This window comes from Barbatula barbatula, assembly GCF_947034865.1.
Source record: "Barbatula barbatula genome assembly, chromosome: 2".
NCBI lineage: Eukaryota > Metazoa > Chordata > Actinopteri > Cypriniformes > Nemacheilidae > Barbatula > Barbatula barbatula.
In genome coordinates this window covers 18324894-18352696 of record NC_136767.1, presented here as the reverse complement: position 1 = coordinate 18352696, position 27803 = coordinate 18324894, and the positions used below count along the sequence as shown (strand labels likewise).

Sequence of the window (27803 nt, the reverse complement as noted above, 5' to 3'; positions counted from 1 at the left end):
TGTCAACTGTCAAAAGCTGGCCATAACTTTATATTAGCCACTACTGTATATTCATAATTGGATAATTGCAGAATATGAGTGTGGATGACATTATAGCTCTTTAGAGTAAAGGCAAAGTGACTAGAGGCTACAGACATAGCCATGGTTATAATCCGCTGGCCCAGTTCCGGCCAGTTCACTCCTCCGGGGAAGTTTGATTCGAGCAATGCTGAAGAGATCAGACAGGGACACAGGAGCAAATGTTTGCCTGCTGAGCATCCTGCTGAGTCAGCTTCAGTGGACTCCATAAACACACAAAGGCCTTTGCTTACAGCATCACCTGCTAGACATCATTCTGAACAAACTACATGAATAATAGTAAAGACATCAGGAACAACGGTCTTGCGGGGCAGTTTCAAAACTAGGCTGTAGCCAATACAATTTGTTCCATCTTGTAAACTTGTTTTTAACATTATGCTATAAACATTGCTTCATAAATATAAATGTAAATATAATAGGATATGAAAACCAAGACTGTATAGCCAAGTAGTCAGCTGAATGTATTTTCAACAGACCATGATTAACAAAGTTATAGAGCAAACAGTCTCACGAAAGGACCATTCTGGAAAAAATTACCCAATGGAGATAAAAATCATTTGGAAGGTGAAAGAGGTTTATAAATAGTATGTGGAGAGAGAGAGAGAGAGAGAGAGAGAGAGAGAGAGTCAATTTACGGATTGACTCATTGGGTAAATCGCAGAAGGGGAACAGGATGGAAATTTGATGGAACACTTTTGAGTATTTTGTCATCTTTGGACAGATTCTGAAGTTAACAAGATGACCTACTAATGCAAGCCTCTGATATTGATTGTACCACATTTTTCAATTATTGATACTATATTTGGTAACAGCTTAAGAAACAATGCATGATTATTTCCTTTTAACTTAAGGTTACAAGAGGGACATGGCTAACCTTTTTTCTGGTGAAGCTTTCTCGGCATGCACTACTTACAATAATGTCAGTGCACTTCCCCAGATCTAAGGAATGAGAATACTTTGTGTCCGCTAAATCAAAGATTTCAAGCAAAGCTTATATACTGTAGGATTGTCAAAGCCGAGACATATTTTATTTATTGTCATTTGTCCTTGCCGTGGACGAAACCGAAGATGAAGGATACATTTAGCAGGTGTTCCCTTGCAGACACATTCAGTGAGCTTGCCAAAGATGCAAGTCAAATAAGGTCATATTGCTAATAGACGGAATGTACAATTTATGTTGAAAAATGTACAAGCTTTGCATGAAATTACACATACAAACAAACCTTTTTTCTTTAACTAGTGGATTTTCTTTTGTGTTAAACAACCCTCAAACCATTACACCCTATCTATGCTGTTGCACTGTTTTGAGCCAGGCAACTAATCTTTAATGGGCCTCATTCACCCTGAGCAATAGTGTCAAGCAGGGTCAGCTGATATCTAATCATGCTTTTACTCACTCACTTTTACACTCTCAGCCTGCTGTGTAGTGCAAGAACACCATCACCTCTCATCTCCCTCATTGTAATGAAGTTTAACAGTGTAGTTAGCCTGTTAATATGATGAGCACACTTTGAAAATATATCATGTAGTCTAAATGGCATGAGAATGAAGCCGACCATATAACTGTGGGTGTAAACAGTAGTAAATATAATAAACCTGATACTTTAAGAAACTGAATAACGCGTTCTATATCGAGTGTTATAAAATGAAAATGGCACATTATTGATATACATTTATCAAATAACGAATAATACAAAACGTTTGTAACCTGTTAATATGGATAAACTACTTTACAGTGCTCTGTTTTGTGCAAACAGATTGAATATTTGATAAATAATAACTATATCAAGTCTTGCCATCACACTATCTAGGGTCTCCAATGAAGAGTGTTACATAAAACGATAAACATAAGGCAAATTAATATAATTTTAAAAAGCACAATTTTAAGCTCGAACAAGTAATTGAAACTCGCAGGTTCCAAACAAGTGACACATCATCAGCAAAATATTAGCACATCTATTTTGTTGCAGGTTTGGCAAAGTCAGAACGTTCAATAAATGTTTACATTTTGTACTTCACCCCATCTCTTAAAAATGTTCTTGTTCCCATATGAAAAATTAGTCAAAGCATTTTTCTGAAGGTAAAAAAATGACACGACAGAATTATCATTTGTAATTCTCTGGTTCGCTCATTTTTAGTCCCTCATTTATATTTTGTCAACATTAGATGGTTTTTAATGGCACTTCAGCTGAAGTGAGCGGAGCGCGCCACACTTGGGAATTAATTATAAACCCTCCATTTATCTCAATGCCTTCAAATGTTGTTGTGTTAAGGAATGATAAGATACTACATCATGATTTTGTCCTAAAGGATCCCGATTTTGTTGTAAAACTTCATCATCTCAAATAATGTTGAGTAAGAAATTTACATTGGTTATGGCATAATTTAAGAATGGACTTCTATAGCTGTTGAAGAACCGAATAAACAATAAGAATCCTGGGCTGCATTCTGACAGGACTTATATAGTTAGTTCTTTATCATACAGAATCGATGTATTTCCCCATTATATACAGACTTCAAACGAGCACACTTTTAATCAAATATGAAGCCATACATATGAAACCATTGCACAATTTAATACTGAAACACAATTTCATAAAGCTGCCCTAAGATATGAGAAAAAGCTTAATATTGAACATCAAATTAAAATATTCCATTGCATTACCAGGAATTGTAATTTGCAAGATCCCTGAAATCATTTGAATCCACATTTTGATACATTTAAAAATATGTTGATGGTGATGTTAATGTCATTCGTCATCTGTGTTCTTAATTCACAAATACTGAGAAAACATGAAGCTGTCGTCATCTAATCTTGTGCACTGTACATTCTATTCCTTGTAATGCTTAAATCAGGGATGCATGTTTTCTGGGCCCTGCATTTACATAAAAAAATATAATTTTGGAAAACTTTGAGTCGGAAACAATCACTTAAATAATAGCACAGAGACAGCAGCGTCACACAGATCCCAGTGACCACACGTACTCTTTCACGCGACTGGAGTGTTCCTATTAAAGTGCCACAAGAGTGTCTAAGATCAAGCAATGCTTAGGAAGGTCATAAATAAATTTAGAAAATAAAACACACACACATTATAAAATGAGAATAAAGCACAGCACCAAGCAATAAAATTACAGCGGTAGAAGGAATGGAGCTATGTAGTGTGAGGTCTCTATACCGTCGGTGCAACATTTAAAGAGATAGATATATACGGATCTGGAACACTGTGTCTTCACATGTGATCATAAAGTAGGTCCACTGGGAATTCTGCACATCAAAGCTGTTAAGAATGTCTGACATTTCAGTAGCTGGCCACAAAGTCCAGAGGCACACAGACAGAGAATTTGATCTTCCATCAAGCCATGCTCTCCCTCTCCTCAGAAGGGCCATTTGATAACTTATTCACTTTCTTAACCCCCTCACCCATGGCTGTTGAGGTAGTTACACTGAAATGAAAAGAGAAGAAAGGCATCAGGAGAAAGACAACACGCAGGAACCAATTTAACGCTTCTTAATAGAAAATAAATCATGAGCTCTAGAACTAAAACTGTATTTTTAGAAAAGGTTCTTCAAAGATCAAGACTTAATCTTCTAGTATGAGCAAGCTGAAACTAAACCAGTATTAACATTATGAAGAAGCTAACAGAACACAAATCAAAATTGGATCGTCTTCATTTTTCAGCTATTAAATACTAAGTATCTAAATACTTTTGTTCCTAAAAGCCACACTTAATGTAATATACAGCTGTGTTTTTTTATTCAGCATTTTTAGATGCATTGTGGCCAGTCCAGTGTCTGTTGAATTTCAACAAATTAAACCTCAGGAGTGACAAAGTCATTCATCCAAATCACATAAAATAAATTCTCGACCTTTTCCTAAATACATTTACAAGTATTAATGTTGCATGGCTTAAAAGTGAACATAAACTTGTTTTCTTGGCAGAAATTGAGGTCTGAAAAAATACAGAGCAAATACAGAGCATCTTCTCTGTGTTTTTAATGGTTTCTCACGGTTTTCATTTTCTGCAAAAAGAAACAATATTTTTGTTAGAAATTTGGGAGAAATAATGTTAGGAGTTCACAGAATAAAACTAAAATAATAATTTTACATTAACACACACCTAAAAATAGTTAATTCAGAAAAATTATCTACAACTGCATCTAAATCATCTAAATATAAACACACCTAAATCACTTTAAAACATGATATTTTAATTCATTTTCTTTCTAATTCCACAAACAATGCTTTTTATCCAGACAAGCATTTGCATTACATTTAAAAAATGCAACCATGAGTATGCATTCTGTTTTAGAAGCAAGCATTGATGTAAAGTTCTGATCAGAAACGAAGACCAAAACATAGCTCCCCTGCATTCATACTTTACACCCTTAGGCTCCTCATAATTATTTGAGCATAGATTGGATTAAATATGGCCACATTAAATCAGACATTCTGTTTCTTTAAGTATTGCCTTCTGCATTTCTAGGAAAATATGATAGGCTGTGTGGGATATATGTATATGCTTTGTAACCTTTAATCACATAGTTCTTCTTAATAATTAGATGATAGGTCACACTACTCTCAAAGAGAAAATCAGGTTTTCACTACAGCAGCAGGAGAAGGACAAAGACATGACAACCACAAAGTAAGATTTTGACCATTTCTAATTTAAACACAAAATCTTTACTTTGCATAATATGTGGACTTACTTTGATCCAGCAAAAACATGCATGATTTGTTTAAAACCAATAACTTGCCCATACTAAATATTTTTTATTCCTTTTAATGTATGTTCAGTCATTACATTTTTTATAGTACTGTGTTTTTTATTAAATTTAGTTTTACAAACAAAAAAATACAATAAATAAAAACATGATAAATTTAAATATAGGAGTGTTTAGGTTAATGCGCAATTCTCAGGTTGTCCTGCAGGTGACCTCAAAAATCTGTCTTATGATGCGTTAAGGGATTTACGATTACTCCAGAGGACCCGTAGATCTGCGATGATTTTCAAGTGCTACATATGTTACGAAGCGTTTGGGAAACCGTACTTAAGTCTAAGATGATTCGTACGATTGGTTTTACGATGCACTTAGCCTTGCGATGCTTTTGGGAAACGCAGCCCTTATCAGGATCTACTGTCATGAAGCAACACAGGCTTCAGCCTATCAGGATTAATTTAATTTAGGTCATTAAAACACGTATTCTATAACGGAGAAGAAACATTACGCTAACACAAACATAACAATGCATCTGATTCATAAATTGATGTGAATCCTTAAAGAAGCCCTAAAATGCCAAAAATACTTAATTAAATTGGTTTAAAACAGGTAACCGAGAGTTCAAATACAGGTTATAAAAATTTCAATCTAATCCTATTTCTGTGGCTTATACGCTGGTTGATTTTAATTATATGCCATCCGGTATTTTTCTTTTCCAATTTAAAGTCCAATTCAAATATGATGCTACATTACCGCATCCCAATAAGACATCTAACAAATAATCAGATGGCATCACGGACCAGTAAAGATTTCCTCAGAGCTGCAGTCTAGACCACTGTGGCACAAAGCACAGACTGTGTGAAATGGCAGCAAATGCCAGGAATCTAGCAAATGCTAGGAAGTCAGGTTCTTTTAACAGGTGCCACTAAAAGGTCTGATTTGCATTCAGATCGTGTAACCAGTTAATGTTGCTTTTATATAACATTTTGCAATTGAGAGGGCAGGATTATAAAATTGTGCAAATTGTTAAATGGTGTCAAACACATTTCTGACTATATAAAAATAGTATTCATCTAAAATCTAAATAAAAACAAACAGAATAGCTCAGATCTAAACTCTGAATGCTCATGAGAACAATGCTTTCTATTTTTGTGGTTTCTATCATCCATCTTGTCTGTGTTCTCTGCAAGACTCAATGAGGACAGACAAATCAGGCCAAAGCCAAGTCACCCAAAAAAGTTTTGGGAAAATAGGCCACAAGATAGCACTACGGCCTGGGAGAAAGGGGGCCGGTCTGAGGCAGGTGGAAGAGATTCGGTGAGAGGGAGGAGACGAGGGGAAAAAGCAAGCAAGGAACAAGGACATATGGAGTCACAGGGCTATTTTGGGAAGTGCTGCTGGGGTGGGGGAATGTGGGGGATGGACAGAGCACAAGTTGCCTGAGGGAATGCAGAACACAGGATCAACGGGAGATGGCGACATGAGGGAGGAGGGGTCGGGTTGTCAAGAAAAAGATATGGAGAGAAATGCACTTCACTAGAGCTGGGAAATCGATTGTAGAAATGAAGCCAATGAAAGATTTGACCTAATCTGATGAAGCAGCTCGAGGTGAGAAAGTCAATGAGCAACATGGATGAGAGTGTGTGTGAGTAAATAAACGGGTGTGACAGGTGCTCTCAACTAGGGCATGTAATAAGGATGGCCATCAGGTACTCCAATCAGAAGCCTTCTGGGCTCCTCCCAGAGCCATGACAAGTGTCTGGATAATTGGTAGTCTGTGTGTGTTACCAGGAGGCTTGCATAATAGGATACTTTTTTCAAAATGCGCATATCACGCCCCGTCCATCATCTTTTGTGTGTAGTTACGGTCACCTGACATCACTTGTTCTCTATGAGGGTCTGAGAAATGTTGGAAAGTGCTGCTAACTTTTCCTGATATTATAAGTGTAATTACAAAAACGCAAAACACTTGTCTCAATGGCTTTTTATGGTTTTGAATAAGTAGGACAGAAGACGGAAGCAGAAAGGAAGTGTGGCATTCCCAATAGTGAGAAAGACTTCTCTGTGTCATATACTTTGCATATTCATTTGACGAATGAATTACTATCATAGGGCAATTGCATATGCATAGCTATGGATTTACATATGATTGTCAATCCTTACACATCATCCATCTCCATGTCTTCTTCCTCAACAGACAGCAGCAGATACGGGTTGTAGGAGGCCGGCCGGAACTTGTGTCCGGTTAAGAAGAAGAAGGTCAGGGTGGCCAGCTCATCCAATAGCTGAGAGAAAATAAGTATGCTAAAATTGCACATGATTTTACTTTATTTACAACTTTACTGATTCCTATCTCAAATGTAAAATTGCTTGATAGCTTTCAATGTTTAGGTTTGGTTTGAATGAGCCTGCACTTGTACGTGTATATTTAGCAGCATAATAATATTTCTCATCTGTCACTCACCTGGTAGAGCCACTTCCACTGAAAGGGGACAATGACCTTGATGAGACTGGCGATGATACGAGTGAAATAAATATAGCATACAATCTGTGACAGAGAAAAAGAACAAGAGACAGAAGAGTGATACACTTGTCCAAATGATTCAAGTTTACATTATAGACGGTTTCCTTGGATGCACATGCCTGGTCCGAAGTTAACTTTCAGTCTGTTTGTTTTTCAGCCTGGCTAGTGGCTAATTTATATCTTAAAACATGTATATTAATATTAATTTATATTAACATTTTATTGTATAATAATTGTATTACATAAACAATTTGTTTAATTTAATTGTATATCATTTTTATTTAAAGTTGTAACTTTGTGCCTGCGCTGTGAAGTTTGTTTATGTTGTTACTTTGAAACCGTCTAAACTGGAAAAGACATTGCAATCCAAGGAAGATAGAATACAATAATAACACATCATACAGTTGGGTCTAAATGCCTGAGACCACATAACAAATATGGCATTGTTCAAATTTAAACAAAGAGATTTTGTCAAATTTAAAACAAAATAATATTATTTTACATTTATGATAAATGTGTAATGGTTTTACATTAATGATTTAACACTAATGAAATAGTCTTATCCAAACAAAACAATTCTGGTTAATTTTATTCAATATAAATAAAACATTCTAATCACATCATTTAAAACAGAAATGTTTGAAATGCTTATTATAAAATACAAAAGGTCTTTTTAGTGTTGCGTGTGTTCAAACATTCTTAGTGTGGATAAAAATATAATAGGCAGTTTTATATTAATTTAATAATGCGTTTTAAAAGAAATGGTCACTGTTCAAGTCAAGCAAAAGTTATTGGCCCAAATCTAACTGTTTACCAACTATTGAATGACACGTTTCCACCTATAGTGAGTCTGAATGTGAATAGGAAGTGAATACATACCATCACATAGTAGTGCCTAAAAAGTTTCAGCTGAGCCAGATTGATAGCAGCTGTAAAATAGAGACAAAGCCAAAGCATTATGATTAAAACATGAGAGAGAGAGAGCGAGGATGTGCTGTCCTTATACCTTTCATGCTTCAATTACGGAGCTTCTCGCTCCTACTGTGAAAACTGTTAAAATCAGGAGGCAATCAAAGTTGAAATCTTTGTGCACTGCGAGAGAAACGCCTGAAATGGAAGCAGGAAAAGCAGCACTAAAACAAACTGTCTGGGACTTTTTATGTATTGTTTCTTTTAATAAAAATATCACACCAAACATAATATAGTTCGTATTGTTAACACCATAATATATACCTAAAATGTTCCTAAGTATCTAAATGTGATTAGTTTGTCGATTTCTATAAATGTTTCAGAAAGAGCATCATCTTTCTGCAGTGATAAAAATTGGGACACAGGGGCTGTGGGAATAACCTGCTTCATTTTGAGTGCTAATCTCTGTCTCTTCTCTACACAAACACACGCACACACTCATGTTCATTCACCCTGCCATCTTGGTGGAAAAAGGCAATGTAAGCACATTAGCATGTTGTAAATAGACATATTCAGGGACATTAAAGAAATAAAAACGGTGCACACTTATTTTAGCCCACCAACCCCAAATAGCCCAACCACCAAACATCTCTACTGCAGGTCTCTAAAAAACACAGCAGGAAGTTGTCAAAAACATTCAAAACTCTATATATACTCCATATAGTGCCCTATCTTTACTTTACAGTAGGTTAAAGGTTTTTTATGTGGTACACTGGAATGATTACATAAGGCTACATTTTGACTGTATATCAGAACATTGAGCACAGATATGGACTATATAAGGTTATATGTGCACAAGTGTCAGGGCTAAGTTTTGGCAATTTCTTCCCAGATGATGGAATTTGCAGAGACCCTCACTGTGGGTTATATCTATCCGTCCATTCTCTGGATTTGTGGGTAGAATAAAGTCATAGCTCAGGCTGGTTTCTCTGAGCTATGACATTTACAAGCTGCCTGGCATCTGCTCTCACAACAGGCAACGGAGGAAGGTGGCTAAGCCCATGCCAGACAGTTCATTCCTAGCAGAATAATTTTTTCCTTTTTAAAATCATCAAGCCACAATGGAGAAATATAATATCCACTTCTTATTTGATATTAGTAACAAATGTTTGCAGACGAGAAGGCCAAGGGTTCATCATTTAATTACTGACCTCAAAGTACACCAAATAAAGACTTTTAGAATTTAGATATATTTTGTTTTCTTCACAAACTCAGAGACTACAACTGTAAGCGATAACTTTTTTTAGCAAAAACAAGGCACCTTTTACTAACTTACAAACTTGTTGTCTAGCTGCTCCATTTTGGGAGACAGCCCAAATCAATTTCATGCTGAAAACACTGCAATCTTATGAATGGCTACAGTCAGAGAAATTATGCAGTTGAAAGTAAAGAATTTAGAATGTTTAAAGATCCAAGATATTAAACATAATAAATTTATATTCATATATTAAATAAATATATGTAGGCATATTGGGACACATCATTGACATCTTTTAAAAAATTTTTATCTCACTGGCAATGTTTTATTAACCTACCTTTCCCATCTGTGGCTGATGCCTCCTGTAAATGTCTAATAGACCTACAAATAAAGAACAAACATCAGACAACATTAGACCTAAAAAATCAACAAGAACTTTCCAATCGCAAGCTACCATTTACTAAATGATCTTATTTGTCCTACTGACATTATCTGATCAGCATCAAAAGAAAAGACAAGTAGAGCACTTACCATACAACAGGGAAGAGAATAGCCCCACAGCACAGCAGATCCACCAAGAACAGGATCTCCATCCACAGACCGTACTCACTGGAGCCTTCCTCTGTGGACTCAATAATGATGTACGCCACATTTGCCAGAACCTGATATAACAAGACTTATATTATAACATAGCATTCATTAAAAAGGATAGCTTAAAGCAATCTGTATATTAATCGCATTTGCTTTTGAAACAAAACATACTGGAGACCAATATTGACACTGATAAAGCACCACATACAAGTATTCATTTGATGACAAAAAGAATTGAGTTACTTGGTTGGCTGTTGCAAAAACACTTTGTTAGAAAATGCAACTTAATTGATGGGTTACATCAAATACTTCTAATAATAGTCCCTTACTAATAAAAGAGACATGCATTGATCAAATAAGCATGGCAGGAATAACAAAGGTTAAAGAACTGCTAAAAGAAAACATATGTGACAGTACCTGCAAAGGAATGACGATCATGAAGATCTTCTTGTCTTTATCAGAGAGAATATGTTTGACAAAGGCCCAGCCAGTCCCTATTAATGCTATAGTAATGAACAACAGCGCTCCCTTCAGTCTGTATTCAAACAAAACATTCGAAATTTAAATATTCACTTGGTGCGGAATTACAGTTAAGCATCACATATTAAAAGCATTAAAACGTACAGGTGAGTAATGTAATAGACCACAGCCCAGCCTTCGATGGGAAAGCCCTGATTGGAAATGTAGTAGTAGTCAATCTGTAACAGAAACATAATTTATTAAAAATAGAAAATGTAGCATACAATAAACTATACAACTTTTTGGCTTGGGTATCTAGCTCTGTCAGCTGCAACAGGAACATTTTCAGCATTGTTAACAAAAATTTTTCATTTAAATTTACATTTAGCATAAGAACATACAAAAGGTCAAAAGGCAAAACTCACCGCGTGGAAAATAAGAGAAAGTGACTTTGTGAATGGAAGAGCCGCCATCAGCCAATGAATCTTGTAAACATCAGCACTAATAAAAGATAGAAGGAAAAGAGTTAACACTACAAAATACAAGGTATGATTCTGCTGCTCTTCACTGGTCATTTTTTGTTAAACACAAAAAACCCAGGCATAACAAAAATGATCTAAACAACCAAAACTTTCCTGCTGAAAACAGGTCTGTAATATTATCACTTACCTATGAGTACACAAAACATGAACCCACAGTACGCCAATGACCAAGAAGAAAGTGGACATGTAGATGTAAAGTTTAGGTAAAGGAATCTCTCCTGCCGAGAGGAAGCTGTCTGGATTCTTCTCCTTAATATTGATCTGAAATCACATCATGTTTCATCAGATCAACTAACAACCTGAAATAATTTCACAATATTACCACAAAAACATTAGAATGATTTTTCCACAATTGCACTTGTTAAAAAGCATTGAAACTACCTTATTTTGAAAAACTATGCTGAAAAGTAGAAAAAAGTGATACCTGTCCATTTCATTTCAGGTTGAAATTTGATGTACTTTCTACATAGATACTAATACCAATTTTGCTAATAATTAGTATATAGTATGTATACTCACCATGCTTATTAGCACTACGTTCCATTTAAAATAAATGTAGACAATTTCAAGAAATATTTATATTGTAACAGCTATTGTGTATATTGCCCTGTCAGGGACAAAAATTCAACTTTGTTACGAATACAATGTGTTCCTCGTTCTGTCCCTAATATTTCAATATTATATGGTTTAAGAGGCGCTATATGGTCAGTATATTTCTGCTGAGCGGGTTGCAGTCACTCTTCTGCCCAATGTGCCCAACTTTATTTATTTTTGACTACATTCACAATATTGCAGAGATTCTTGCACCTTATCAAGCACAGATTTATAGTGATTCACATTACTTTGATATTCAGAGTATTTTAGAACTGAGAAAACACTCACATCAATGCTGAAAGTCAGCAGGTCTGACATAGAGCTGCGCTGATTTATTGGCATGGAGTAGCAGTTGTAGAAATAAAAGTTGTAAAGGCCTTGCTGCTCGTCTGTTGTGATATTGAAGTAAAACTAAAAACACACAAAAACAGGTGAATCGGTAGAGTTAACAACTGGAACTGTTTTACATGGTAGCCTTAAAATCCTAGAAATACTAAACATGTACAGACAGATACGAGTTTCATAAATGCACTTCAAAACAATAAATCCCACCTGAAGGGAGTAGACCTGGCCTTTGGTTTGAAGAGGATAGGTATCTTCTGCCTTGTTCTGGAGGTGAATAATAAAATCATAAAGATGATAATACCTAAATAGGATTTTTTTTTAGATCATTCTAGGCAGATCTCACCTCAACGTCTCTCTTGACTTTGGGAGCCGCTGCAAATAAAGAAATATCAATGTAAAGATTTAAATAACATTTTTATTTTATTACATAAAAAAGATCAGGTCACTCTAATAAATTTTAACACTACAGACTGGTGTGTGTTTTGTTGCCATATTAAAGATCAGGTAACATGCCTTTTTAATGCATTCTGACTTCTTTACACTGTTGAACGTGCTGGCTTCTAATGCGTAACATACGTTAAGTCAAACTAAGTCATATGTCTGTGTTAGTTGGCACGTACTGCATAATGTAAAAAACACGAAGGGATTAATGCAATTATCTATTGTGTGCTCGTGCTGTAGTTCCGTCCCCCTGCACGCCTTCAGCGGATATAATCGTACAGCTGAATCTCTCTTTGATATATTTTATCAAATTAGATAGTTTTCGAAGATACGACATATGCAAGTCTACTGTATAGGTACTCAATATTATTATGAGATTGGCAGAAACGGAGTGTGTAACCCCATTTTTAAATAAAATGTGACTAATTTAAGATAAATAAGTTGTAAATGTAAATAAGATAAATAACACAGTTACTACAGCTGTAGTAGTACAGTACAGTAATATTCATATCATGTTGTGTTTTGAAAGGGTCTTGTATCTTGGTCTTAAGAAATAACCTATTACATTTATAAAATATGAAAGACTTACCGGGTTGACTTTCATCATCTGGTTTATTGTCTTGGAGATCTTTCCCCTTTTCAGCAGGCACTTGCTTCTCAGTATTTTTATGCAACACAGGTATGATTTCAGGAAACACATCTGCTTCTGCAGAGGTCTTCTTTCTCACTCTGTGGATTTTGCAAACCACGGCAAAGCGTTTGAAAACAAAAAGATAGTTTTAGATGAACTTTGGGTTTTACAAAGAAGGAAAATACACCAAAACATTCCCGGCAGAAAAGAGTTTAAAGAAAGCTCACTCACAGTTTATTTTTGAAGTCCAACAAAAGAAACACTCCAGCAAAATCACTGCTTGGATCTTTTTTCAGAGGACAGTAGTCAAGACCTTCATCCTGTGTGTTAAAAAAATATCAAAGTATTTAACATAGTTTATCTGAAATTAAATTAAAAGTAAAGTAAATTACTTATATTGAATACATTTTATTCTAACACTGTAAGAATATTTAAAGATGGCAAACACAGCAACAATATATCATTTCTAATCTATCATCAAACAAGTGAACTAAACTAAACAGAAAACAGTAATGTTCGGACGGGCATAAAACGGCAAATGCTAACCAGATATGTGGAGAAACCATTATTGCTTGAACGATCTAAGCTGAAACCAATCTGTAAAAAAAAGGAATACATTAGAAAGACGTTGATGGTTAATAAATATCATCCCGTGTTTAACCTGATCAACATTTGTAAGTAACATTTTATTAACGTATTGACGTAAGGTCAGAAATATACTGCAAGACATCAATACGGTAAGATAAAGCCCTGAATGAACCACAGAGACCAAGAGATTGTTACCGTGGAGCTGTCAATGTCGTCCGTATTTCCATTTGTGAAGCTGAGGCTGTTCATGCTTATACTCATGAAACCATCTTTATAAAAGCCGAATGTATTAAGATGGACCCGCTGACGGATGTCATCCTGAGAACATAACATGTGTCAAAAGAGGCAGGACTATTTTATTCAGTTGATTTATAATGTTTGTGTCATCCAAACGATTTGGTTGATAGATCACAAGACAAGGCATTAACTGGTATTATATCCATAACGGGGCCAAACCGTACTATAAGCAGAAAAAAACTTTCACGCATACCCACCTTAAGTATAAGATGATGTAGTCGACAGTGACTTTCTATTATAAAAACTGTAATAATCGCATTGATAACTGTAAACATACATATTTTCCCGGACGCCATTTTTAAAACCGCTTCGGAAATAATAGTAGGTCAACGACACTATTATTTCCGGTTCATGTGAGTAATAAACGAAACCATCTATTGGCGGGAAGTAGAATTGTGTGGTTTGTAGTTTGTACAATACAAAGTACTACATTTTTTGTATCAAATTAATAGTTTGTATAAATAAATTAATTTATACCTCACGTAGTCCTCCTGTTATCTCCTTAAGACGCATGATAAGTCAACGCTGTCGCCATATTGGACAGGGCAACAGCGACGTCTTTTCTTCTGGCTGAAAAGCACCTGAGACTTATGTGCCTTGACAACTACATTTCCCAGACGCGAGACCCCGTAAAGTGACGTAGAAATCAATCGACTGAATTACGTTGTCATGTAAAGTGCTCCGTGACAACTTGCGTTTATTTAAGACTCTTTCGTAGTTTTATAGTCATTGTTATTAGGTTATGTGTGGATTACAGTGGGAGTTTTTACACTTTTAGGTAAGATGTTTGACTTTATTTGATAATTGTACATTTGAAAAAATAAGAACACGAGAAGTGTCACGTAAATTGTGAATCGTGAAAGCTGTAACGTTTATTATGGTTGTAAATCGACTTTACGAGTCGTACATTCATACACCTTGTTTTTCAACAACAAGTGATATTTAATTCAATAGCTTCTATCTTCACAGTGGCAAAATGAACGTCCACAGCCTCCTTGTTCTCTACGGGAGCCAAACAGGAACAGCGCAAGATACAGCTGAGCGGATCGGCCGTCAAGCACAGAGGAGGCGGATGCGAGTCCGAGTGGAAGCCCTGGACACTTACAATGTGGTCAGTGCATGGTGGTTATACAGATATCCATTGTGTCTTGGGTGGCAGGTTATGTGAGTTCATTATTTACAAGGTCTCTTAGTAATTGTAATATTCTCATTACTGTAGGTTAACCTGATCACAGAGTCCCCGGTTGTGTTTGTCTGTGCCACAACTGGACAGGGTGACCCACCAGACAATATGAAGGTCAGATAATAAGCAACAGTATTCTTCCTTTGTCACCAAACGTCAACCCATTTAACACATGAAAATGTTCAATATTCTTATTATTCATACAGAAATTTTGGAGATTCCTGTTCAGAAAGTCTTTGCCTGCTGATTCTCTTTGTCGTCTTGACTGTGCCGTTATGGGTCTTGGAGACTCCTCCTATCCAAAGTAAAATGAGTCAACAGATCTTTGCTTACAGAGTACTTTTGATTTTATTTGTTGTTCAGCATTTGTATTCGTCTGAAGTACTGAGAACACCGTGTTAAATTCACAGTGTTTGAAAGTGCCCGTTGTGCCATTTAAACATGATGTCATATTACATATATACACACTACATACATGACTAAAACAACTCCTTTTGCCACTTCTCAGGTTCAACTTTGTCGCTAAGAAGCTCCATAAGCGTTTGCTTCAGCTTGGAGCTAATTTGCTGCTGCCTGTTGGACTGGCTGATGATCAACATGATCTAGGGTGAGATTTCAGGAAATATATCCCTTAGATACTGATCACAGATCTGTTTTACACTTCTCGTGTAATGCATAACGTTGAAATGTGAAAAGCAAAGATATGCACAAACAAAATATCTCTGCATCCATCCATTTGCGTATATGTTCTGTAATCTCTTATCTTCTTCCTCAGGCCAGATGGTGTGATTGACCCATGGTTGCTTTCGTTTTGGCAGAAAACTCTATCTCTCTACCCACCTCCTGCTGGCCTCGGTCCACTCCGTGATGAAGACAAGTCTGTCAATAAATCTAACACTCATTAGTGATATATACATAAATGTTTAGATTGAATACACGTTCTAAGTCAATTGTTTTGGATATAAAAGCAAAAATGTACATTAAGTTTATCTGAAGTGTTTAAAATTACTGTGCAGAGACTATATGTTCATTTGTATATTTTTCGCAAAATCTTTCCAGGCTTCCACCTCGATTCGTTTTCAACTTCCTAGATGAAGTCCCAAACCACCAGGTTGATCTCCAGAGACCTAGCAATGATGCCCTTCTCACCTCATTGCATCCTTTCCCGGCTCGAATAGTGTTCAATCAGAGAGTGACTCATCCCTCACACTTCCAGGATGTGAGGCATATTGAGTTTGACATAACAGGCTCTAACATCCAGTGAGCAGTATGAACATTTCAGTTTATTAGTAGCGATGTCATTACAGAAAAGCGTAACAGATTATGTCCATGTCTGACAGGTACAGTGCAGGTGATGTTGTAATGATGAGGCCCCGTAACACTGCAGAGGACGTCAAGCAGTTCTGTCAACTCTTGAGACTTGATCCTGAGCGCTACTTTACATTAACCCCCACTGACAACAGCACAGGTGATGTATATAACACCTGAATATAGAGACACACGATTATTCATGTATATTATAGATTTGGGTTAACAGTAAGAACAAAGAGCTAAAGTTTATAAATAAAATGGTTGTTCTTTATGTTGTAGTGGTTCCTGCATGGCTCCCGCAGCCTTGCTCTGTTCACTTTCTGGTGGAAGAGTTCCTAGACATTTCTGCTGTTCCACGTCGTTCCTTCTTCGAGCTGCTGGCCACTTTTGCCACTGATGAGCTGGAGTGTGAAAAACTGCTGGAGTTTGGCTCAGCTGTGGGTCAGGACGCTCTTCACGCTTACTGCAACCGACCCCGCCGAACAGCTCTGGAGGCGAGAGAATGCTGCTATTGTCGACGTGGAATGTGTTTATTTTTAATGTCATAAAATGGAAATCTAAGCCATGTAATGCCCTGTTGTGCTGCAGACGGATGCCTCTTTGATCAAAATCTCTGTTGAACTATAGCTTTAAATGTCAGGTTAAAACACTGTAGGTAGCTTCTGTTAGTACTAGTGTCCGCTCTCTTTATTTCGTCCTGCATAAAAAGACTGAGTGAATGTACCATTTCCATTCTATTTAACCTTAATTCCTGTTTTTGTAGGTTCTGGCAGACTTCCCTCATACCACAGCTGCGCTGAGTGTTGACTACCTTTTGGATCTTTTTCCTGAAATCCAGCCTCGGTCCTTCTCTATTGCCTCTTCGCTCTTGGTACGGTCAAAGTACTGCAGCATAATTTCTGCAACTTTTAAAAAGTTTTCTTAACACACATTTTAACAAATGAAACTAATTCCTCTGATTCAAAGGCACACCCCAACCGCATCCAAATCTTACTTGCAGTGGTGAAGTATAAAACCATGCTTTTTAAGCCACGCATTGGTCTCTGCTCATCCTGGTTGGCTTCCCTAGACCCCTCTAAAGGTGGGTCTGATTTACCTGTGGAAATTACAAAGTTAAATTAAAGTCAAAACCGTCGATAATATAGTAATTATACAAACAACAACTGATGGCTACCTTTATACTTTGTAGGAGAAATGTACGTACCCTTGTGGGTCAAGAAAGGCAGTTTGAGTTTCCCTGAGGACCAAGACACTCCTGTGATAATGGTGGGACCAGGGACAGGTTTGGCTCCATTCAGATCTGCCATACAGGAGAGGGTTGCCCAGGGGAAGATGGGTGAGTCTTAGTTAAATAAATGTGAATGTTTTTTTAACTGACCCTCAGAAAAAAATAAGAGTTTGAGGTGTTATTTTCCACTTTTTAAAGTTGATTAAAAGACTTAATAAAAGAAGATATTGTATATACTGAATTGATGTGCAATTTTGAGTCCTTGCTGTACTTTAATGGTCAATAACTAGAATAGTAGTCATTTACCTTATGCAATTATGTGATTTGCTGGTGCTAAGTCAGAGTTGTTTGTCATACTCAGTAAAATCTCATATCCTATTTCAGCTAACGTGCTGTTCTTTGGCTGCCGATCTGAGACCAAAGACTTCTACTATCAATCAGAATGGAAAGAGAAAGTGCAAGATGGCCAGATGACCCTTTTCACAGCTTTCTCTAGAGACCAGGTCAGACAACAGCACTCATTTTATCCTCCTACCTCACGAGAACTGTACAGATGCTGTCTCGCTACCATAACAATCCTTCATTTATACTTCTCCCTTCTCTATCTTTGCATTCAGTATTAAAATCATTTAAACTAATGTAATTTCTTTTTGTAATTCCAAAAAATGTTTGGGCGGTTTAATGGACAGGGTTTAAGCGTAGTCTCAGACTAATTTAAATGTTAGAGATGCCTTGATCGAAAAGAACTTGCACTGACACATATTAAAATATATCCATGCAATTGTAGTAATGTTTTTTTGTAAAGTATGTTTTTTTTTAAACAATTTGATTATCCTAATTTAACCAAATCCTGTTCATGGTTTAAAATAATCCTAGCCTGCAAAGCTGCCCCTTTAAGTATTATTATTTGCTATGTAGAAATTATTAATAATAATTCAGTTGCTTGGATTGGATCATGGTTCCTTTAGGCTGTGGAATACAGCAAGGCACATATTTACATTGATTTATTTGCAGGAGGATAAAATCTATGTTCAGCATCGTGTGAGGCAACAAAGCAAACTTTTATGGGACTTGATAGCAAATAAGAATGCCAACTTTTACATAGCAGGGTAAGTCTGTTATATTGTTGAAGTCACTAAAGTTTTTAAACATGCAAACCTTGTATAAATATTTCAAATAACATAATTATGTTTTCCCTTCAGGAATGCCAAGCAGATGCCCACCAGTGTATGTGATGCCCTAAAGGAAGCCTTTCAGAAAGAGGGTGGCATGTCTGAAAGTCAAGCACATGAGATGCTGGACGCCATAGAGAAAGTCAGGCGCTTTCAGAGTGAAACATGGTCCTGATCCTTCTTTTAAAACTCCTTCATTGGCCTAATAACTATCACAGCAAGTCTGGAAGAAAGCTTGAAGGACACTCTGTACTCTAATTTACAGTTACCCTACTCCCTATGATCCGTGTGACTTACCAAGACTTGATTTATCATTAATAGAAAAACACAACTGAACGTGCTTATTGTTCTCTCACATTTTCTTATTTTAACTGAATCACATCATAATTTGTTTACTATGTTTACTTTGTCAAGACAAACTTTTGGCTCCTCACAGTTTGCATTATTTAGGACTAACATTTCTGACGGCTGGAAGTCCTATTTTGGGGCAACAATAATGAAAAAAGCCAGCCTACACGTCATATTTAATAAGGATCTACACAATTATTTTTCCACACAAGGAGTGCTCCAAAATATTAGTTTATTCAAGGAAAGATACAAGACGGAGTGTGTCAACAGTTATAAATTTACACACTTACATATTCAAATGTAACATGAACTGGTATACACTCAAATTCTCAAATAACTTATTAAAAGGTTGCCCAGTCCCACAGACACATGTCAAACTAAGCTTTAAATAGTCTTCAGTACAGGCACTGATAAACAAAGGTAATTAGGTGGTTTATGTTTGAACTTGACTGTTTCCACTTTTTCTCCTGATGAAATTCTGCTCCATTTAACACTTCGTACTGAGGATTAATCGGAGTGAGAATTTACAATATGAAACCATAAGCCACTTAAGTATTCACATTCATGACAGCTGTGAACCTTAGCGGTAACATAAAGCTTTAAGGTCAAGGGGAGCCTTACAAATTCCTTATCTTAAAATCTCAACGCCCCAAGGTTCCAGTCTTGTGCATTTTTTTTAAGTGAAAACTTTGGCAGTACCATATAGCTTTGTGTGGCTAAGATTGATCCTCCTGAACAAATACTCTGAAACAAACATAGGCATGCTTGCAGTTATCTGAGGGCCAGCGTGTGAACCTGATAGATCTCCTCAGGAAAGTTCTGCTGCTGTTCTTCATAGATGATGTTAAGTCCAGCCCTGGCCACTATGCTCCGTAGTAAATTAAGGTCCCGACACACGCTGCTGTCCACAACATCAGCTATTACGCCTTCATATGCCACGTTATCTTTCACTACGATGAGACCATTTGGATGTAGACCACTTCGGCAACGCCTCAAAAATTCAACCAGGTGATCATCGGTCAAGTGACCTAGATAGATGGAGAGTTTGTATTTGCAAAATAAATAAAACATTAATTTGGCAATTTCAAAGTTCAGCAAAACAGTTATCAAAGGTTTGTTTGTGCAGTCAAATAAAAGAACAGTTCCAAATAAAATGCTGTACCAATAACCCACTGGATCCATATGACATCATAATGCTCTGGCTGGGGATTGAAATCCTGAAGACCACAGCAGAAGTAGTTCTCTACCCGCTTGCCCTCTTCACCCAGATACATACGAGCTTGATCAAGAAAGTCCTGCGTCACATCCACTAAGTCCACTGTACGGAAGAGTGGCAAAAGCAGCCGTTTGGTGATACGGCCGATTCCAGCTCCACAGTCCAGAGCAAAGCCTGTCCCAGTCTTACCCTGACCTTCCTTATGATAGAAAAAACTATAAAAATTAAATGAACTTGATTGATTATACTGCATGTAAGGGATGGGCATTTTTATCATGTTTTTCAAACCTGTCCAGTACTCGAAATGAAATAAGTGCTCGATTAATTGGGGGCGGGGCATGATTTTAATTGCAACACTGATACGAAAACTGATGTTAATTAAACTACGGCAAGATTGAGTAAATAATTAGCACAAGGACACCATGGCCCAGGTCTAACCATAGCTATAGACTTATGGTAAATCTAAGTTTATTTTTTTAAATTGCATCGATTTTGGAGTGTTACAGTTACACAAATGAATACATTTTGTACTTAGACACCACGTGTCATTGTTTTGTAGGCTCCGTAAATATGCGCTAAACAAGACTTCACCTTACTGTATTGGGCATTTTAAAACCAACAATATATGCTATAATAATAAACCAGAAACAAGAACTTATGATTTGTGACTTCCTGGCTGTTGATTGTTTTTAAACTGGATGAAATGCTTTTTAAAATAATACACAAACTTGATTTTGATTTGTGTCTAGTTATGCGCAATTTTTTACTCACATTTAAGATTATTGTGAAGCGTATATTCAAACCAATATTTTTTTGAGAAATAAAAGCTTTGCGCCAATCACAAATACAATTTAACCAATTTAAGTCAATGACAACATAAAAAATTACCATGTCGAAAAGGAGTCGACGAGAGTAGGTTCTTCTCAAATCCGACTTTACGAGTTGAGGAATTTACTCTTTAGGCGTCGACTCCCCATCCATAGCTCATTTGACTTGTCTGTCTGATAGTAGTGGTCTCACCTGACTGTCCAAATATACTGGTGTGGAGCAGAGCGAGCGTTTTTAATCCATTCTTTAAGTGATACTGTACTTCACCCAAAAATGTAAATTATGTCATGTACTCAACCTTTGAATTGTTCCAAATGTGGTTCTGTTGAACACAAAAGATGATATTTTGAAGAATGTAGGCTTTTAGGGCACTTTTGACTACCAACAATTGTTGTTGTTCTCCTACAATGGTAGTCAATTGGTGTTGAGATCTGCTTGGCTATAAGCATTACTCCAAATATCAACCTCTGCGTTCATCAGAACGAAGACATTTATACACAACACATTTGGAATAACTCGAAGGTGAGTAAATGATGACAGAATTTTCATTTTTGGTTGAAGTATCCCTTTAAGGGGTCCATAATGAATTTTTTTTTTTTGCATTTGACCGGGCAACAAGAGTTGAAAAATGCTCAACTTTGGGCAGAATGCTCAGCATGCACTTGGTGTTTTCAGCTGCGTACAGCCTGATTCAAATTCGGTGTATTTTTCGTGCGCATATTCGTTATGAAATGTAGACGCGCGGCAAATAGGGGACGGAAATAGTTAAACTTTTCAGAATGCTGCACACACACTGCATGAGAAAGCAGTGTGGCTCGCGTTTTCAGACGTGAAATGTGAATCCCCCCTAAATGTGCCTTGGTGGACACAGCCAGTGCAAGCGCCACACGAGCTTAGCTTCAATGGGAATGGATTGAACCTGAAACGTATTTACGTTTTCGTTTTGCTTTAACACTATAAACTAAATATGTACTTTTTCATACAGTTACATGCACATTTTCTGTTGGTTCAAATGAATTCAGGACTTATTTGGTCTGGTGTTTTCAGAGTTTAGACAGTCTCTTTCCTTAGCACTTAAAGCGTCTCTGTAGGCTCTGCCCAGGCTCGCAGATGGCACCAGGGACAGGGAGGACATGACCCCCTCAGATTCATAGCGCCCCGATCCGTCTCCCTCTCTGTCCCTACGAAAGCTGACAAATATCAGTAAAACTGAGGATCAATCAGGGTTTCCACCAAGCTGTTCTGTTGTCAATTAACACACACGACCGTGCTGCCACCAACGTTAACTTTCTCTGTACTCTCCGGGTGCTGATGCTAGCCTGCTACGACTCCTGCCCTTGCCCCCAAGGGTCCTATGGTTGAGCTGTTAGCTGTCTTAATCGTGCCTGAAGCAGTGGTAAACATAGTGATCAAATGCCATCATTTATGAATGAGTTGCTGTTTTTTCTAGACCGAGAAAATGGATGGCATACCTGCCACATTAAGGCAATGAAGAGACATAAAACAGTATCAGTTTCTTATGTCTGTTAACTTTTCCTAGATGTGGCAGATTATCGTTGGTTTTCGTTATTTATTTGAATAGATAGTCTTTTGACCTTAGCAAACACAGCAAATCGTGGGGAGCATGACTATGCAATTAGATAAGTGGAAAGAGGCAAATAGCGAATTAATACAAAAAGAATGGTTGGATAAATCAAAAATATATCGTCAGGGAATGATGCTTTATCTGGACTTGCAAAACTAAATTAAAGGGGCCTGGCATAACATTAAATTCTAACCCAGTGTTGTATAAATTGACAGAGGTTAATTGAATGATTTATGTTTAAATAAAACATATTTTGCAAAAGGCATGAAGATCTAGTGGGTGATTGGCATACTAGACGAATAACAGTTTGATCATGCACTGCTAGTGTTGATAGGTAGGCCTTTGGTAATTGTTGTTAATCCACGATTTTAAATAAGAATCCTCCAATGGCTTTTAAGTGCAAACCATTAGCTCAAATTACGCAAAGTAACGTACGGAGTTGAAAATATTTGCTGCCCGATTGGTCCCCCAGTACAAAAATCCCATCTGCACCCCTGGCTGTGCCTCTTTTTAAATGACGAGCAGAACCAAACCACTGTCACCTGTAAGGGGCTACAGCGCTCCTAGTAAAAAGAGTTAGTCTGGCGCCCTGGAACCCATTATAAATTGAAATTTTGTGCCCACTGGATGCAGCGCAAAGAGACATGTTTGGTTTCTTTTTGCTGTCGCCATGTTGTATACAGAGAGTGTAAGATCATAACGAATCAAACTTGCAGTAGATTTGTATGTTTTGTATGCAGTTTGGCGCTGCCCAGTTTGCACTCGACTGTATTTTCGTCAAGTTTATCAAAGAGAAACCAGGCATCGCTGCGCGCTTTCATTATGCCCTTCTGTGCTCCCGACTTGACTCTGGATGCAAACTCTCACAACGTAACCAAACAAATCTCTGGGTACCACCCGAAATGCCTGCATAACCAATCAGAAAGAATACAATTATTGTATTTAAAAATATATATATATATATATATTATCTAAAATATTTATAGACAACGTTTTCATCATTGATCGACGCGGTCTCATTCCAGTACTCAAGTACTCGTGCCCATCCCTACTGCATGTAAAAATATACAATGTAATATGTCATAGGAGGTTAATACAAAATGGGTTCTCACCCCAAGGAATTTCTGGAGAAACTTTTTGGAACCATTAATGTCAGTATTTGAAATGCTGCCGTAACCCCCCAGCATTCCATCCACAGTGGGTGGAACTTCCTTCCAGTAGTGCTCTGCCTTTGAGTAAAAGGCCGTCTCGTTCTCTATTACATGGTCTTCCATCTTTGTGCAATTCCTAAACATGACCAAAGATCGTTAGGTCTCCCAGAAAACACATAATAGGGTTTTGACTGGAGGCCTGACACATGCAATGTAATTGAGGCAAAATAATGCTGCATTCCAGACAATTCGGATTTAGGATATTTCCCAACTCAAACCCCCAAATAAATAGTGGCTTTAGTGATATTAAAAGTATTAAGTAACATGAAAACATTAATGTTATTAATGATTTAGTAACAGTAGGCCTACAACATTAAACGTATTAATGAACATCAAAAAGTTCAGTTCCAAACATTACTTTCGGGTTGTGGTGGGAAATATCTTAAATCCGAGGTCTTTAGAACGTAAATTAATTTGAAGTATTTGTTTTCCATGGAGTTTTTATATTATGAATCTAAACAAATACATACAAACAACGTGTATAAATGTAACGTTTTAGACGGGAGAAAACAGAGCATGCCACACAGCTTCACATGTCAACTGACTTACATGTGGTAATGTTTATTTAATACTTAATGCATGAACGAATCAGTTGCATACTCCAAACCGAGTGTTATAATCATTCAACAATACAAATGTTATGGTACTAAGGCGCATAAAATAGCAATGATATCTAAAAATTCAGTCTTGACAGAAATACAAATGGCTAAAGCACAAACACCTTGATCCAAATGTAGCTCTCCTTAAGTGGTAAGCTTAACGTTAGCTGTCAAAAAAATCATGAAGATCTAGAACTAACTAACAGAAATGTAAAAGACAAACAAATATACTGTTCTAACAAAATCAAACAACATTTATCTATAGACATACTGCAACCGTTTAGGATCTTTAAGTCTATTTTAATCAAGTTAAATTCCTATTTAAATCCAGGAAGAGGATTCTCGCATTTATTACTGAAGCTGGTTTGCGGCGGACTAAAACGTGGTCTTTCCACCGAGTTATTTAAGTGCTTTCGTTAAAGTTGTCCTGTCGTTTAACTATATTTGGTTCTGACAAGTTACACGTGTTGACAGACGGTCAGCTCTAAATCACACACTCTCAATGAGTCTCTACATTACCGTCACACTTTCTGATTTACTCAACACGCCATTGATTTACCTTTGCTTTCGTGCCCTGGCTGACGGTCGTGTTTTAAAATCGGTCATATCAAGACTAAACAACTGTTCCAAGTAGTTCTAGTTCTCTTTACTTGCCCACAGCATACATGCTACCAACTATACGTCATTTCCTTTTTTGAGTGCCGTGTCCTTTCAGCGAGTTTTGTTGGTTTTGTCGCCACCTGTTGGCCGCATTTAGACTTGCCATGACACTCAAAATTTAGCTCAGGTGCATCATGTGTCCTTCTTCTTCTTCTAGTGTTTTATAGCGGTTTGGCAAACCCAAGAAAAGGTGCATTACGGCCACCTACTGATCTGGAGTGTGGAGAGTACTTAGTTTCGGAAGAAATAAATACTAAATAAATAAATCATCCTGTGTCCACTGATCTTCCTTGAGATGTTTCTACAACTTTATTGAAGTCCACCTGTGGTAAATTCAGTTGATTGGAAATGATTTGGAAAGGCACACACCTGTCTATATAAGGTCCGACATATTTCAGGTTAAACAGTGCATGTCAGAGCACAAACTAAGCCATGAAATCCAAGGAATTGGCTGTAGACTGCCGAGACAGGATTGTGTCGAGGCGCAGATCTGGGGAAGGGTACAGAAACATTTCTGTAGCATTGAAGGTCTTAAGCACAGTGGCCTCCATCATCCGTAAATGTAAGAAGTTTGGAACTATCAGGACTCTTCCTAGAGCTGGCCGCCTGGCCAAACTGAGCGATCGGGGGAGAAGGGCCTTAGTCAGGCAGGTGACCAAGAACCCGATGGTCACTCTGACAGAGCTCCAGCATGTCTCTGTGGAGAGAGGAGAATCTTCCAGAAGAACATCCATCTCTGCAGCACTCCAGAGCGGCTAGACGGAAGCCACTCCTCAGTAAAAGGCACATGACAACCAGCCTGGAGGACTCTCAGACCATGAGAAACAAAATTCTCTGGTCTGATTAAACCAAGATTGAACCCTTTGGCCTGAATGGTAAGCATCATGTCTGGTGGAAACCAGGCACTGCTCATCACCTGGCCAATACCGTCCCTACAGTGAAGCATGGTGGTGGCAGAATCATGCTGTGGGGATGTTTTTCAGCGGTAGGAACTGGGAGACTAGTCAGGATCGAGGGAAAATTAATGCAGCAATGTACAGAGACATCCTCGAGGAAGTCCAGAGCGCTCTGGACCTCAGACTGGGGCGACGGTTCATCTTCCAACAGGACAATGACCCTAAGCACACAGCCAAGATAACTCTGTGATTTTCCTGGAGTGGCCCAGCCAGAGCCCAGACTTGAACCCAATTGAACATCTCTGGAGAGATCTGAAAATGGCAGTGCACGATGCTCCCCATCCAATCAGATGAAGCTTGAGAGATCTTGCAAAGACGAATGGGAATGTCAAAGGTGCTTCAACAAAGTATTAAGCAAATGCTGTGAATACTTACGTACATGTGCTTCTTGTTTTTTACAGTCACACTTTTATCCAAAGCAACGTACATTGCATTATCCTTTACATAGGTATCTGCAATCCCCTGGGCTGGAACCCACAACCTTGCATTGTTAACGCAATGCTCTTACCACTGAGCTACAGGAACGTTTTTTATTTTTAATAAATTTGCAAAGATTTCAACTTCTATTGTTTATAGAATTGAGGAAAATAACGAATTGATCCATTTTGGAATAAGGCTGTAACATGATAAAAGGTGGAAAAGGGGAAGCGCTTGTGAATTCTTTCCGGATGCACTGTAAATGTTCACTATCTTTAAACATTAAAGGGGGTCGGTCTGTGACTGCATTTTAGCACTGAATTTCACTTTTTGTGTTTCTTTTTGATGCTCTTAAATGTTTCATAATGACTTTCATGGATAAATGTGTTTTTGGTATTGCAATTTATTTGCTAAAGACACCAAAAGGGCTTTTTATATTCCAGACACGGATATATGAATTCTATGTCTTATTGTCCCTATCAGGTGTGGTCTACAAATAGGTCCTCTGCACCTTTTATTTTTGTAATATTGGTATTATCAGTATCTCTACTAAACTTTCATCATATTAATGCAGTATGTATTCTGTCCAGACTCTTATTTTTACTCCCTTCATAACCTGGCAACGTTCACACGCTGTCGCGTCGCCTGTTTATCCTCCTGTCTCCTCCCCCACAACCTTAACATTCACTCTTCTCACACTCCCCCGGGTACCGCCTCTCTTTTTCTTCAGACTCTGTCTGCTTTGCAATCTGAATCTGAGCCAGGCTGGCAGGGTATACAGATGATGACTCAGTATACTGTCTGTCTGCATTGGACAGTGTGAAGTCAGTCGATATTCAATCTGATCTGCTCTTCTTCACCCTATCTTCTTCTGTCTCACTCCCTTTCTGGCTCCTGACACCTTTTACACTCTCTCATTAGAATTACAAAGAGGTTGAAGAAACGGAGCGGAAATCAACACGTCTGAACAGTCCTGAGTCAGCAGAGCTGGTCGGCTCTTCTCCTTGCCACCTCCTGGGGTCCGTCTCCTTTTGGAATAACCTCTCACTCATGCAACTAAAGCACAGAGTATAAAATATGTAACAGGGGTCTTCTATATGATTGTCAGC

The 27803-nt window shown here is 37.5% G+C and overlaps 3 protein-coding genes across 6 annotated transcripts; 1 reads left to right on the top strand and 2 right to left on the bottom strand.

Annotated features, from left to right (window-relative positions):
• Positions 1-1927: 1927 nt before the first annotated feature.
• gpr107 (G protein-coupled receptor 107) lies at positions 1928-14339 on the bottom strand. Of its 3 annotated transcripts, XR_013786327.1 has the most exons (19): positions 14178-14339; positions 13879-14001; positions 13642-13692; positions 13327-13415; positions 13054-13193; positions 12367-12395; positions 12231-12287; positions 11967-12089; positions 11212-11345; positions 10968-11043; positions 10708-10781; positions 10501-10618; positions 10024-10154; positions 9830-9873; positions 8332-8432; positions 8205-8254; positions 7266-7349; positions 6965-7086; positions 2458-3525 (listed from the first exon to the last, which is right to left on the bottom strand). XR_013786327.1 is itself a non-coding variant. In XM_079451184.1 (18 exons), the coding sequence occupies exons 1-18, from the start codon at positions 14274-14276 to the stop codon at positions 3435-3437; spliced, it is 1635 nt and encodes a 544-aa protein (XP_079307310.1). In that variant the 5' UTR covers positions 14277-14317; the 3' UTR covers positions 1928-3434. The 3 variants fall into 3 exon arrangements, 2 of the variants coding, with proteins under 2 accessions (XP_079307310.1, XP_079307311.1); XM_079451184.1 differs by lacking the exon at positions 8332-8432 and having other exon boundaries at positions 1928-3525; positions 14178-14317; XM_079451185.1 differs by lacking the exons at positions 2458-3525; positions 8332-8432 and having other exon boundaries at positions 6829-7086; positions 14178-14317.
• ndor1 (NADPH dependent diflavin oxidoreductase 1) lies at positions 14321-19214 on the top strand. Its single transcript, XM_079451183.1, has 15 exons — positions 14321-14758; positions 14950-15091; positions 15200-15277; positions 15370-15467; positions 15672-15770; positions 15939-16040; positions 16223-16423; positions 16504-16631; positions 16754-16968; positions 17238-17345; positions 17441-17555; positions 17664-17810; positions 18087-18205; positions 18717-18811; positions 18905-19214. Exons 2-15 carry the CDS (start codon positions 14957-14959, stop codon positions 19047-19049), a joined length of 1785 nt encoding a protein of 594 aa, XP_079307309.1. The 5' UTR covers positions 14321-14758; positions 14950-14956; the 3' UTR covers positions 19050-19214.
• A 170-nt stretch (positions 19215-19384) lies between these two features.
• On the bottom strand, positions 19385-25366 carry ntmt1 (N-terminal Xaa-Pro-Lys N-methyltransferase 1). Of its 2 annotated transcripts, none has more exons than XM_079451186.1 (4): positions 25221-25366; positions 23964-24138; positions 20385-20637; positions 19385-20250 (listed from the first exon to the last, which is right to left on the bottom strand). In XM_079451186.1, the coding sequence occupies exons 1-4, from the start codon at positions 25265-25267 to the stop codon at positions 19994-19996; spliced, it is 732 nt and encodes a 243-aa protein (XP_079307312.1). In that variant the 5' UTR covers positions 25268-25366; the 3' UTR covers positions 19385-19993. The 2 variants fall into 2 exon arrangements, with proteins under 2 accessions (XP_079307312.1, XP_079307313.1); XM_079451187.1 differs by having other exon boundaries at positions 19426-20250; positions 20385-23757; positions 25221-25361.
• Positions 25367-27803: the final 2437 nt, after the last annotated feature.

Excerpts from the sequence above, each read along its gene's own strand:
- gpr107 (XM_079451184.1), bottom strand. The coding sequence starts at position 14,276 with ATGGCGTCCGGGAAAATATGTATGTTTACAGTTATCAATGCGATTATT. Across the intron at positions 11,044-11,211 it reads CATGTTTTGTGTACTCATAG|TGCTGATGTTTACAAGATTC; the intron begins GTAAGTGATAAT and ends ATCTTTTATTAG. Across the intron at positions 10,155-10,500 it reads TGATCGTCATTCCTTTGCAG|GTTCTGGCAAATGTGGCGTA; the intron begins GTACTGTCACAT and ends TTGTTATATCAG.
- ntmt1 (XM_079451186.1), bottom strand. The coding sequence starts at position 25,267 with ATGACCGATTTTAAAACACGACCGTCAGCCAGGGCACGAAAGCAAAG. Across the intron at positions 24,139-25,220 it reads GCCAGGGCACGAAAGCAAAG|GAATTGCACAAAGATGGAAG; the intron begins GTAAATCAATGG and ends GGTCATGTTTAG. Across the intron at positions 20,638-23,963 it reads TTCTCCAGAAATTCCTTGGG|GAAGGTCAGGGTAAGACTGG; the intron begins GTGAGAACCCAT and ends TTCTATCATAAG.
- ndor1 (XM_079451183.1), top strand. The coding sequence starts at position 14,957 with ATGAACGTCCACAGCCTCCTTGTTCTCTACGGGAGCCAAACAGGAACA. Across the intron at positions 15,092-15,199 it reads CCCTGGACACTTACAATGTG|GTTAACCTGATCACAGAGTC; the intron begins GTCAGTGCATGG and ends TCATTACTGTAG. Across the intron at positions 17,811-18,086 it reads GGTTGCCCAGGGGAAGATGG|CTAACGTGCTGTTCTTTGGC; the intron begins GTGAGTCTTAGT and ends ATCCTATTTCAG.